The 14,686-nt window shown below is 36.3% G+C and overlaps 1 protein-coding gene across 1 annotated transcript in view; it reads right to left on the bottom strand.

Annotated features, from left to right (window-relative positions):
* Positions 1-216: 216 nt before the first annotated feature.
* Septin10 (septin 10) overlaps positions 217-14,686 on the bottom strand; it is a 78,743-nt gene continuing 64,273 nt past the window's right edge. Inside the window, exons 10-11 of the mRNA XM_047522674.1 lie at positions 2,692-2,879; positions 217-1,172 (exon numbers count right to left, since the gene is read on the bottom strand). Coding sequence (XP_047378630.1) covers positions 1,157-1,172; positions 2,692-2,879 — 204 coding nt within the window. The 3' untranslated portion in view covers positions 217-1,156. The remainder of the gene's footprint in view (positions 1,173-2,691; positions 2,880-14,686) is intronic.

Genomic DNA, 14,686 nt, shown 5'->3' with positions numbered 1-14,686 from the left:
ATATTTTAAAATTAAAAAATGTTGAACATACCCAACATAAAAAAAAGTTACATTTCAGGTGATGAATATGCCAGTTACTTTGATCTGATCATTACACATTGTGTACAAATAGTGAAATATCACTATAACCCATAAAAACACAAATTAATGTCAACTAAAAACAACAAAGTTAAAGTAACTAAAACACATTTTTAGTAACTATGTAGATAAATTTTTCGAGAATATCGGTTTTATTTAGAATATTCAAGTACAAAAATGAAAACTTATACACCTATGACCATTATGAAAGTTAGAACCATTAATATGCTGTGAAAATACTAAGGCACTGAATACAAGTATCCCTTGAAATAAGAATTTTTTATGTTTTTAACATTCAGAAGTTCATAGTTTAGTTTAAAGAAATATTTTTAATAAAATTGATTTAACCTTCTTATTTTTTCCCCTGAAAGACAGTTTTAAACAAGCAGTAAGCTATCCTAATGAAAATAGAATGATACACCCAGGTTCAGAGGTATCACTAGGTAAAAAGCTAAAACCTGAATGTTTTAACTTTTCAACATATTTTGTTTCATTACAGCAATATGTCAACCACAACAAGGCATACTCAAGCACAAAAAGTCATTCTGTTATATAATCTGACACAAAGGGTTAGAATATTACCAATGGGATAACTGTAACAAAATTTTATAATTCTATAAAACTATTGAGAGGTTAGAGTTTGAGCCATATAATACATTCTAAAACACATTCCCCCACTTTTTTGTTTATTTGTTTAGTGTATATGGAAAAGTTCATCCTGGAATATAAATGTAATCAGCCACAGTATGAAGGAGTTCTGTATTTTCAATGGCACTCAGTCTTTGCTCTTTGGCATAAAATGTGACTAAGTGAAAATAACTTGGCAGTAGGAGAAGATACCTAGATTCATTGCAAAACAGCACCTTGAGACTTCTAACAGCAGTGAATATCTAAGTAATATCTACTTTGGCTTATGTATTAACCTTATACTCAAAAGTATTTTTCCATAAATGTCAGTAACAGTGGACATTTGCCAGATATATAATTAGTGATAAAGCAAATAAAAACAAGAATATCAAAGCATACTTATAACATTTTACTTTTGCTTGTGATGACCTTCTGTGCTCTGGAACTCCTGTTACATAAAATTGGGGCTGAAAAGAGAAAAAATCTTTGATTGGTACAACACAAAACAATACAGGAAGTAAAAATTACCAGTCATTGGTTTTACAAAGTTTTTACAGAGAAAATATATCACAGGATATTTAGCTACAGGGTTTTGAAAAGGTAAAGGGAAAACAAAAAAACACCAAACCATAATTTCTTAAGGATAAATTCTAAGCTCTATGGACGTGGTTTTTCTGATGTTGCAAACAACTGCATGGTTCTCAAGTGCAGCAGCGTGACAAATTTTATAATGTAAACATAAGTGGTCTTTAATATGAAAGGAAAAACTAGAGAATCTAATTTTAGTAATATTTGAGATGAAACAATAAAGCAAGGTACTGTTTAACATTATAATTTTTAAAAATGTATGTTGGAAAGCAGTACTATTATATCTATAGTCTACCTTTTGAAATACAATGCTTGAATCAAATATCCCTGTTACACTATCACATTAATTCTTTCAAAAAAAATTGCATGAAACACAGGCATTGAGAAAATTAAAGTAGAAGTCCTGTTCTGGGCCTATCATAGGAGGACATGACCCTGCTAGGGCATAGGTGGCTGAGGCAAAGACCACAAAGGAGTATTCTGAACAGAACAAATCATGAAGAATTTCACTACAATCAAATAGGTAAACTAATAAGGACATTTTAAGTGGGAGAAATAAAATGAAGGACACAAAGTACAGAAGGAGATCAAAAAGGGAAAAAACAAAACTTATTTTCTAAAACTTCCGTAACTTTTTGATTTTAACACATACCAAAACCTATAAGCTTGAGATTATCATCCAATTGCTACTCAAGGCCGCCCCCTTGTACTGTGGCCCTCTCTACCTTCCTCTGCATCTTTACGTCCATCATTGGTTTCACATGTTCTGACATCAAAGCACAGGAGTTCGAATCGATAGCCTGGTTCCCTTATTAAAATAAAAATTCTCACAAAATCAATAATCAAAAGAATTGGTTAAAAGAAAAGTGATCCTAAAAATTAGGGTTTTTTTCTCCAACAAAGTACACAGTTTCAATTTAAACATAAAATTCAAAATAACTCATGATAGGTCAGCAGTCATTAGCTGTGAACTAAGGCCATGATTGGGCTGGGAGAAATGAGAACAGTTAAATTTTCTCCCAGTTAACTGACCCTTTTCTACTATGTTGTATTATTTTATTTTGTTCATTCAAGTATTTACAAAGCCCCTAGTATGCGCCAGATACTGTTCTAGCTGTTCGGAAAAGAACAGTAAATCAGAAGACAGATCTGTGCTCTTAGGGAGCTGCAGTTTGAATATCAGGAGGCAGGCAGAAAGTAAGTAAACAGGAGTTAGAACTAGGAAGATCAAGTAGGGCCAGGAGGACTATGGGTGTAGCCCAGTGTTAGAATGCTTACCTAGCACACATAAGGTCCTGGGTTTGATCCCCAGTATGGAATTTGGGTGGGGACGGGGAGCAGAGCCAATAGACAATAGAGAAGGAAAGGGCTACAGATGCAGAAGGTGAGGGCTCTTACTTCTTGCGGTCCTTGTCCTTCTTAATGTTACTACCCGATGCCATAAAGGATTGGTTCAGGAATATGTCACAGCTAGATTTCCTTTTAGAAAAATGGATCATTTCTTCTTCCAAAGCTCTTCTCCTTTCTTCAAGTTTTAGTCTTTCTTCTTGGTGAACTCTTTTAAGGTGCTCAAATTTGGCCTGCAGCTGTGAAATAAAAATGTAATTCCCATTTCTGACACAGAGTGGCAGCACACGCACAGGAATGCTCTCTGGCTCAGCAACTAGACAATCCCAACTTCCACTTAGGTTCACATCATTTTCCTAATGTCTCCTAAGCTCATGCTTCAAGAAAAGTTTACATCTGGAATTGCCTTGATAATTTTAATTTTAAATGAGTTCCCATGCAAAAAATGCTTGAACCAGATGCAATAATAAACCATAGCGTCATTAACAAAACTGACCTTTTTCGGAGTTTTTATTTTCTTCCTTTACAGTTTCTTATCAAAACCTCTTTAATAAAGTTTCTCAAGTTCATGGTCAGTAAATAAATAAATAAATAAATAAGGGCCATAAGAGAGCTGAAGGAAAGTATCATGAAGGAAAAAACCGCTTATTTTCCTAATAAAGATAATGCATAGTTTTTGAAATTATACTGGCAAACCCTACTGGAAAGCAAATGTTAGTTGTTAGTTTGTCAAGAACCTTACAACTATACTGCATATTTACATACATTCAGTAACTTCTTGAAATCTAAACAAAGAAATCCTGAATTCAAAGAAAGCTTGAATAAAAATATTTTAGTAGAATTTACACATTTATAATGGGGGAAAAAATAGACAAATATCCAACAAAGACAGTAAAAAAATAAATAAATTTAGGCCGAATACACTGAATGCAGCTGTGGGAGACCAGAATTTGCCACTCTAAAATATGAAGGACTACTGAACCGAAGCAGCAGCAGATGCTGAAGAGTTCTCTGTCCTCCCTCTAACACCTAAAAGCAGGACAAAGATCTACAAAGAGTACCCTGCACCTCCCTCACAAGGGGAAAAAGGTTTAACAGTGGCCTAGAGTAAGCCCCAGAGGATCTCTTATTCACAGGCTTTACTAGACTTCATCTGCCTTCCTTTGCTTTTGTCTTGTCAATTCTTTAAAAACTCATTGTTCCTTGTTGAAGATTCTATAGAATCTGGAATTCAAAGCCACCTCTCTAAAAATTACTGACTGAATATCTCATGTATATGTGAAGTATAGATGTTAAGAAGCTTCTGTATTTTTCTTGTTAATTTGGGAACAAGCGGTTTGTTCCAACTAAGAATGTATTCTTTCCCTATTAATAAAAGAGCAGGAATGTAGAAAGAAAAAGAACCAAGCCAGTAAATTTCCATTTCCTTGGGGCTGAAAATCACCGTAATAAACCATATGAAGGGAACACTATCAACGTAAAGGCAGGCCTGTGTTTAAATTTATTCTGCTTCACAATTTAAGGAATTCCTTATATGAACAACAGAAGTGGTATTTCTCAAAGGGTATAAAACTCTGAGAAACAACATATAAAAAGGAAGCTTTAAAAAAAAATCAAGGGGGCTTACATAACATTTTTAAACTATGATGTCTGGCAGAAAAAGCACCCAAGAAATACTAGTCACTAACAAATAAAGGAATCTCTGCTCTTTCCACCCTTCTATTACAGCCATCAAAGAAACCTTTAGCACAACACTCATTGTAGAGTAATTGTATGAGCAACTTCTTCCTGAGGATTGCTTAGGAGCTCTGCTTTTCATATCTTTTCTACTCCTAGCACTCAGCAAAACACAATGGAAGAACCAGTACTGAGATAAAATACAGATAAAATTACGTGAAGTGCTGCATGTAAGTTCACAGGGGTATAGGAGGAATGCAGGTGTAAAATGGGGATCAACTTCACGCTTTGCATGAACCCAGCTGTTTGACCTCTGGTGGCTTATTTTAAAACTGATGTTTGTTGCCCCCAAAATTTCTTCCTCTCTTCCTCCACACCCCCAAAACTTCAGGGGATGCAAATTAGCATTTTTTCCCATTCCAGGTCATGCTCTTCAGCTCATTGATCAAAAGAAGAAAGAAATCTGTGCCAGGTTCAAGCAACTATCTGAAGGCCACTGTTGATATTTGGATAAGAGGTGTCCCCCAAAGCTCCTGTGTTAATGCAGGAATATTTGCAGGTCAAGTGAATGGACTGTGAGAGCTGTAATATAAGCAGTCCATCCTAGTTTGAATGCACTGACTGGGTGGTAACTAGACTGGTGGGGCATGGCTGGACGAGGTGGGTCACTGGATGTGTACCCTGAAAGGGTAGTTTTTCCTTGCAGCCCCTTCCTTACTTCCTCACTCTGCTTCCTAACCCCTCCATGAGCTAATAAGTTGGGCCCTTCCACCTTGATGTGTGCCTCAACTTGGGTCTAGAGTAAGGGGTCAGCCATTTATGGACGGAGACTTCTGAAACTGTGGGACCCAAATAAACCTTTCCTCCTTGAAGTTGTTCTTGTTGGGTATTTTGGCCACAACAATGCAAAACTGATTAAAACAGCCACCTTCTGAATATAAATCATATCTCCTGACAGCACATCCTGAGTCTGGCCCCTGAATTTCCCTTTAAAAACCCTTTGCTCCCTCCTTGTAAGGGGGATGATATCTCTTGAGATACTAATCTGCTACTTTCCTCATTTTCAAACAAATCAATGAAACATCTTTTCCATTTTTTCAAGAGCTTGTCCTCATTATTTGGATCAGCACTGGGTAATAAGGACAAAGATTCTGATTAACAGGTGGAGCTGGTTTAATTGTAGTTTACCTTAAACATAACACAATAATCTGGGGACTTGAGCAGGCGCCACATGAATCAATTGTGTGCATGCTTGCCAACACCAAAGTGCAGAATCTAAAATCTAAAAGATAACTTTTTTTGTCCTCTAGTCTGATTAGATAAACCTGAGATTGATATTTTCAGTTTTGGGTAGTAACAGAGCATTCATGCAAATAAATAAAAAGCAACTTCCTGGTAAGCCCTTTTCTGCATCCTGAACTTCCTCAAGCTGAGATTGAAAACTGAAAAATACCCCCTGGTCCTTCCTGTACCAAGGAAGTTTCAACTGACATGTTCTATGGCTTATATAGCCAAGCTTAATCTACATATATTTCTATAAATTATAACCATTATCTTAGGACCTGGAAAGAAAGAAACTATCTGCTTTTCCCCAGTTTGATCAAACTGCATAAAATTCATTTTATCTTTTCACATCATTTATTTCTTATACAGGCAGGCAGATGAATTCAACCAGTCAGGATCCAGGCAGGTTCCCAGTTTTGGTGACAGTTAGACTTGGTGTTTGGAAAAAAAGGTATATAATGACAGTTGGGTTTCAAGATGGAGGAACAGAGGGGGTTGCTTTCCTGGCTGCTTCATGGCATGAAACCAAGAAAGCAAATAGGCAACTTCTCAGCACGTGGATGGGAAAAAAAGTGACTTTGCTGGAAATTAATACTGGACACTCAAAGCATACGGAGGACTTAGGACGTTCAAATTAATAAAATAATGAAGTAATCCCCAGTGCTACTGCCATGGCAAGCTAGACTTCCCCCACCCACCAGGAGCAAAGTGGACAGATAATGGAATTAAAGGAACCCACATTTTTAGGAGGTCTGTGGTCAAAGACACTGATGAACTAACCTGAAAGACTTATTGCACACAATCACTGTGCAAGAAAGAAGTGCATCTCTTGCAGCTGCCCACAGAAGACAAAGGATGAAGCCATTTTGCAGCTGAGCTGCGGGGACCAGAAGCCGGGTGAGCTGATTTTCAGCAAACCCAAACTGGACCCAAAATTCAGGCCTGGCAAACACACCCTGCACAACATAGAGTGTGCCTACATGACCAGGAGAAAATCAAATGCAGGGAGGGGTTTACACAGGGGAACAGAGGTCATGGATACCCACTTGGCCAAACCCCTTTCCCCCTCCAATCTAGCTGCTTGCAAGACCAACAGCGAGAGACAGGCCAGCCAGGAATTCAAAAGGGTAGGGGCAGGAATAATTGTGTTTGCAGACTGAAACTAAAAGACCATGAAACGAGGAGTCCATGGGTAACAGAGAGGACAAACGATTGGCTCTTCCACTGTACAACTGGAACCCAGGGAAGATTCCTGGGGTGCAGTCTCCTAGTGTGGGCAGGCAAATGCTGGGCCCTGGAGGTATGCTGATTTAAAATCTTCAAACAAATCAACATTCAACGAAGAACCTAGAGCCTACCTAGACCTTAACACTGCCTCCAGAAGCTCAACCTGCGGGATTGACTCTCACACACCAGAACTCCACCTTGAGGGAGAAGCAGACATCACACTTCAGTCCACCACACCTAACACTGTGGAGAGGGGAAGCTGAGAATGTTTTGTTTTGAACTCTGAAGAAACAATTTAACTTTTCATGGAGAACTTTTTTCTTCTTTTCTGTTTAATGGAAATGTGAATGGTCAATAGACACTTATATACATACATAGTTGTCAATTTTTTCTAACTTCTACCAGTTATTTTTCATGGCTAAGTACTTTGAGGACTAGGATGCTGATTAGTATATTTCAGTTTTGTTTTGTATTCTTCATTTGTATTTATTTATTTATTTAATTTTTTTAGTTGTAAATGGACACAATATCTTTATTTTATTTATTTCTTTTTATGTGGTGCTGAGGATAGAATGCAGTGCCTCACACATGTGCAACAAGTGCTCTACCACAGAAGCTACAACCCCAGTACCTATTTGCATTTATTTTTAATTTTTTATTTTACATATTTTCTCTCATTTATCTGTTTTCTTTGATTCTCTTTCTCTCCTCTGCTAACAAACTCTATTTTTCTTTCTCTCTTCCTTTAATTTTTAACTTATATTTTCTCTCCTCCCTCATAATCACATCCTAAATCTCTTCTGTGCTCTCCCTGTTCAGCATTCGAAATTGGAAACCCTTTTACTGTTTTACTGTGGGAAATAACTGATAAGATTATTTCCGTTTATTGTGACAATTAACATTGTAGATGTCACAGAATGAACTATTTAATGCTATATTATTGTTTGCATTGGTTGTTGTTAGAACTATTTGCTTAATGCTATATATTGTTTGCAATGGTGGTTGCTGTTATTTTTCTGTCCCTAAACTGTGAGGTACTGGAAACCTTCAGGGACACTATAAGCCAAAGGGCAGAAACTCTACTGCCTCATATCTATGCTGTTACATGGGTAGACACACAAACAATATGAAAAAGCAAGGGAACAAACTGCCCCAAACAAACCAAAATATTTCAATAACAGAATCCATCAATACCACAGTGGAAGAAATGTCAGAGAAGTTTAGAAAGTTCATAAAATAATCTGCAAGGTAAAGGATAAAGTAAAGAGCAAAATTAGAGAGAAAATACAGGAAATGAAAGAACAATAAAGAGAGATTCTGAAAAAAATCAAGCATAAATCCTTGAAATGAATGAATCAATAAACCAAATTAAAAATTCAATGGAAAGCATAACTAGTAGACTAGATTAGTTGAAAGACAGACAGAATTTCAGGCAACAAAGACAAAACATATCATCTTGAAAATAAAGTTGACCATGGAGAAAAGATATTAAGAGACGCATGAACAGAAGAACTTCCAAGAAATATGGGCTACCATGAAGGACCAAATATAAGGTTTACTGGGATAGATGAAGGCTTGGAGATACAAACCAAAGTAATGTAAAATCTTGTCAATGAAATATTAGAAAATTTCCTAAACCTTAAGAATGAAATGGAAAATCCAATACAGAAGGCATACAGGACCCCAAATATACACACAAAGGTACAATATTATGAAAATGCCTGATATAGAGAATATAAAATTTTAAAGGTTGCCAGAGAAAAATAGCAGGACACATTTACAAAGAAACTAATCTGGATCTCAGTTGATTTCTCAAACCAGACTCTAAAAGCTAGGAGGTCTTGAAATAATATGTACCAAGCACTGAAAGAAAATAGATGCTAACCAAGAATACTATACCAGCAAAATTAAGCTTTGATGATGAAATAAAAACCTTCCATGATAAAAGTTAAAACAATTCACAACTAGAAAGCCTATATTACAAAACATACTCCATAAAATATTTCATGAAAAATAAAACTGAAACCAGCAAAGGGAGGAAATACCCTAGAATAGTCAATCAAAGGAGAAACTAATTCAAATCTAAAATCATAAATAAATCAAAATGACAGGGAATAAAAATCATTTCTCAATAATAACAGTGAATGTAAATGGCCTAAACTCATCAATAAAAAGACATAGACTGGCGGATTGAATTAAAAAAACAAGACCCAACAATATGCTGTCTCCAAGAGCCTTACCTCACAGGCAGACATCCAAGACAAGAGGCAAAAGGATGGGGGAAAAAAAAAAAACACATTATTCACATGGATCTCATAAACAAGCAGGGGTTTCTATCCTCATATCAGACATAGTGAACTTCTAGTCAAAGTTAATCAGAGAGACAAAGAAGGTCATTTCATACTACTTAAGGGAATTATACACCAACAAGATATATTAATTGTAAATATGCCTCAAACAATGCAGCATTTATGTACATCAAGCAAATCCTTCTCAATTTCAAGAATCAAATAGACCACAACACACCTCTAACACACCTCTCTCATCAATGGATAGATCTTCCAAAAACTAAATAAAGGAGTTACAGAACTAAATAATACAACAGAATTAACAGACATACATAGAATATTTCATCCATCAATGACTGAATACACCTTCTTCTCAGTAGCAACCAGATTCTTTTTTAAAACAGACCATATCTTAGGCCACAAAGCAACTCTTAGGAAATACAAAAAAAAAAAAAAAAAAAAAGAGAGAGAGAGAGAGAGAGATAATACCTTGCTTGCATTCCATCAGATAATAACAGAATGAAATTAGAAATCAACAATAAAATAAAAATAGAAGCTACTCTAACACCTGGAGGTTAAATACTGTATGACCAAAGGATAGCAGAAGAAATCAAAGGTGAAATAAAAAAATACTTAAGAGGTAAATAAGAATAACAATCCAACATATCAAAACCTCTGGGACACAAGGAAGGTGGTTCTAAAAGAATAGAAAGTCACAAAATATATACCCTAATATTACATTTCCAAGTCCTATGAAAATGAGAATAAATCAATACCAAAAGCAGAAGACAGGAAATAATTAAAATCAAAGCTGAAATCAATGAAACTGAAGAACCAAAACAAAACAAAACAGAATTAAAAAAAAAAAAAAATCAATGAAACAAAAAGCTGGTTCTTTAAAAATAATAAGATTTTAAACTCTTGGCTGAGTTAATCAAGAGAAAGAGGGAAAAAACTCAAATTACTAAAATCCACGATGGAAAAAGGAAATATCACCATGGACACTACTGAAATACAGATGATAACAAGAAACTATTTTAAAAATTATAGTCCAATACAACAGAAAATCCCAAAGACTTCAACAAATTTCTAGAGACATAAAAATTGAATCAGAATATAGAAAATTCAAACAGATCAATTTCAAGCAATGAAATAGAAGATGCATCCAAAGCCTACCAAAAAAGACAAGCCCAGGACCAGACAGATTCTCAATCGAGTTCTATCAGACCTTCAAAGAAGTAACACCGATTCTCCTCAAATTATTTCATAAAATAGAAAAGGAGGGAATCCTTCCAAACTCATTCTAAGAAAGTTGTATCACTCTGATCCCAAAACCATACAAAGAGACATCAAGGAAAAAAAACTTCAGACTAACATCCCTGATGAACACAGATGCAAAAATTCTTAATAAAACACTGGCAAATCACATACAAAAAATATTTTAAAAATAGTGCACCATGGTCAAGTGGACACCCGGTTGGTTCAACATATGAAAATCAATAAACATAATTCACCAAATCAACAGAATTAAAGACAAGAATCACGGATTATCTCAATAGATGCAGAAAAAGTATTTGACAAAATATAACATCCATTCATGTTCCAAACACTAGAAAAACTAGGGATAGTAGGAACCAAACCACCTCAACATTGTAAAAGTTATATATGTTAAACCCAAGGCCAACATCATCCTAAATGGAGAAATATAGAAAGCATCCCCTCTAAAAACCGGAAGAAGACAGGGATGCCCCCTTTCACCACTTCTATTCAACATAATCCTTGAAATGCTAGCCAGAGATATTAGACAAAAGAAAGAAATTAAAGGTATACGAATAGGAAAAGAAGAGCTCAGACTATCCCTATTTGCTGATGACATGAGCAACATGATCCATTATTTAGAAGATCCCAAAAACCACCAGAAAACTTCAGGAACTCATATCTGAATTCAGCAAAAGAGCAGGATATAAAATTAACATTCAAAAATCAACCGTGTTCCTATATACCAATGATGAAACAATTGAAAGAAAAATTAGGAAAACTATCCAACTCACAATAGCCTCAAAAAAAAAAAAAAAAGACAACAGCAAAAAACCTTGGGAATCAATCTAACAAAAATGGTTAGAGACCTGTACAATGAAAAATACAAAACACTAAAGAGAGAAACTGAAGAAGACCCTAGAAGATAGAAAGCTCTTGTGTGTTCTTAGATAGGCAGAATCAACATTGTCAAAATGGCCATACTACCAAAACCACTATAAATATTTAATGTACTTCCCTTTAAAATAGCAATGATATTCTTCATAGAAACAGAAAAAGCAGTCATGAATTCATTTGGAGAAACAGAGGCCCAGAATAGTCAAAGCAATCCTTGGCAAGTAAAGTAAACCAGGAGGCATCACAATACCAGACCTTAAATTATACCACAGAGCTATAGTAACAAAAATGGCATGGTAGTGGCACCAAAGCAGACATGAAGACGACAGAACAGAAGATACAGAGACATACTCATAAATACATAAATCTCATGCTAGACAAAGGTGCCATAAACATACACTGGAGAAAAGATACCCTCCTCAATAAATGGTGCTGCTGGCACCTGCAGGCAGTTCTCTGCTTTTCTGAGGTGACTACATGGGAAAGACAAAGGGTGCCATTTTAGCACCTCCTCTCCCTCCCTGCCCCATAATCCAGGTGACCTTATCAAAAGAGATGGATATGAGTTGGCACAGAGGTCACAGTCTTGATAAGGCAGATCTTCTCAATGTCTTCCTTTTATCACAGACAGTAATGTTTAGAATTGATTTTTTTGAAACAAATTGTTCAGATGCAGCCAAGAGTCTTTTCTTTCTTATGCTCTGAATTACTTTTTTGAATAAATTCCCATGAGACGCAAAAAATAAATGGTGCTGGGAAAACTGGAAATCCATGTGTAGCAAAATTCAACCTCTATCTCTCACTCTGCACAAAACTCAACTCAGAGTGGATCAAGGACTAAGGTGAGCCTAAAAGAAAAAATGTAGGCCCAATGCTTCATCATCTCAGCTTAGGAACTGACTTCCTCAACGAGACTCCTAAAGCACAAGAAGTAAAATTGAGAACCAACAACAGGATGGTATCAAACTAAAAAGTTTCTTCCCAGCAAAGGAAACAATCAAGAACATGAACAAAGAGCCTACAGAATGGGAGAAAATCTTTGCCACCTGCACCTCAGAGCATTAATCTCCAGGACATACAAAGAACTCAAAAAACAACACCAAAAAAAAATAATAATAATAATAAAGAACCAAATAACCCAATCAATAAATGGAAAAAAGAAGTGAACAGGCACTTCACAGAAGAAGCAATACAAATAATCAACAAATATATGAAAAAATGTTCAACATCTCTAGCAGTTAGAGAAATGCAAATTAAAACTACACTGAGCTTCCATCTCACTCTAGTCACAACTGCCATTCTGAATATAAGTAGCAATAAATGGTGGTGAGCATGTGGGGGAAAAGTACATTCGTGGGGCTGCAAATTGATGCAACCACCATGGAAAACAGTATGAAAATTCTTCAGAAAACCTGGAATGGAACCACGATTTGACCCAGTTATCTCACTCCTCAGTCCAAAGGACTTAAAATCAGCATACTACAGTGACACAGTCACGTCAATGTTCAAAGCAGCTCAATTCTCAATAGATTAGCTATGGAACCAACCTAGGTGTCCTTCCACAGATGAATAGATAAAGAAAATGTATACATACATACAATGGAATATTACTCAGTCCTAAGAAAGAATGACTTCAAGACTTTTGCCAGTAAATGGATGCATCTGAAGACTATCATAAGTGAAATAAGTGAATCCCAAAAAGCCAAAGGCCAAATGTTCTCTCTGTTATGCAGATGTTAATATACTACAAGGCAGGATTAGACAAAGGGGAACGAAAGGAAGAGGGGGGTAGAAATAGGAAAGACAGCAGAATGAATCAGAAATAACTTTCCTATGTTCATAATATGAATAGACCATCAGTGAAATTCCACATCATGTACATCCATTAAAACTGGGATCCTAATTAGAATAAGTTCTATTCCATGCATGTGTAATATGTCAAAATACACTCAACAGTTGTGTATATCTAAAAAGAACAAATAAAATTTAAAATTTTTTTAAAAGAAAAAATAGATCTATGATTTTGTAATGCTCACTATAACGCCAACAAGAATAAAATAGTTGGGGAAATAACTCATTATATCAGAGAATGAGGGTAGAAATAAGAGATGGCTAAATTCCACCTAATAAAAATTACATGTTCCATACATGGTAAAAGTAAATTGTCCTGTGAGCCACTGAGCCCCTGACAGAAGTATTAAAAGGGAGACAAGGCTGAAGTATAAATGTAAGGCCCTTCTAACCTATAATTCTTTCATTCCGGAGAATGCCTTTTCCAAGAAGTCTCAGCTCCTTAGTATTTGCTTATTTAAATAGTTTCTGCTTTTCAGAATAAGAGATGTAATAAATATGTGTATGTGTTTAAAGAATGGGACTTCCCTGGGTCATGTGGATCAGAGGCTCATTTATATAGTTCAGTGGTAGGGAGTACTTGCCCAGTAAGCACAAAGGCCCTGGGTTCTGTCCCCAGAACAACAAAACACAAACAAAAAACAGGTCAATGGTGTAAGAGTCACAACTCTCTGAGCGTGTGTACATCCCTATGATGTGGGAGAGGAGCAGAGTACAAGGTAAAGCTCAGGAAGGGAGCCTGTGTGGGCAGATTTTGTATTATGTAAACAGAGATGATATCTCTGATTACTTAAATGGAAGAAACATACTTTACTGCATACTAAAATATCTTGAAAGGTTACAGAGTACTTCTAAGTTGCTGAGTTGGCCTTGAACTTGTGATCCTCCTGCCTCAGCCTTCTGAGTCACTGGGATTACAGGTGTGCAACACCATGCCCACCTAAAAATGTAGCTAACTGTAACCTTTAAAAGTATCTCAACCAAAGAGATGGAGCAGAGGGGCAGGATCCATAGGAATGAACTTGTCTCCTGAGCAGACCTTCTGGGAAGGGGACAGAGGAATGAGTAGATTTGATTTTAGGCTTTTAAGGCTTTATATCCCAAAGTGTGCATCACATGGTTACCACTGACTCCATTAGAAGTAACCCACATAGACACAGTTTTCACTTTATTATGACCCTCGTGATTGACCTAAGGAAGCTAAATGCCCTTCTTCAGCACACACCATCTCCATTCTGGGCCTGACCTATGTTACTGACCCTGCCATCTTTTGGAGAGGAGGGGAGTGGGCAAATCTTGTTCCACAGAAAAAGTGTCAGACTGGGAGACTGTAGTCCAGCTTCAATCTCAGATTAGCAATGCCTTGGACCTCTACACCCATCACTTTTCTCCAGCCCTTTACACATGAAAGAAACTTCCTAGCAAACAGTCAATGCTTGGCCTCCATTCCTACTGGATTCCCATGTGTCCTCATCCTAACATCTCATGAAGGAGGTCAGAAAATGGAGGCAACATTCTCAATTCAGGGTAGATGAATGAGAATGAGGAGCACCAGATATCAGGAG

Source organism: Sciurus carolinensis, chromosome 13 (genome assembly GCF_902686445.1).
Source record: "Sciurus carolinensis chromosome 13, mSciCar1.2, whole genome shotgun sequence".
Classification (NCBI taxonomy): Eukaryota; Metazoa; Chordata; class Mammalia; order Rodentia; family Sciuridae; genus Sciurus; species Sciurus carolinensis.
The sequence above is the reverse complement of the archived record's forward strand: the minus strand, read 5'-3'. Positions and strand labels throughout refer to the sequence as shown.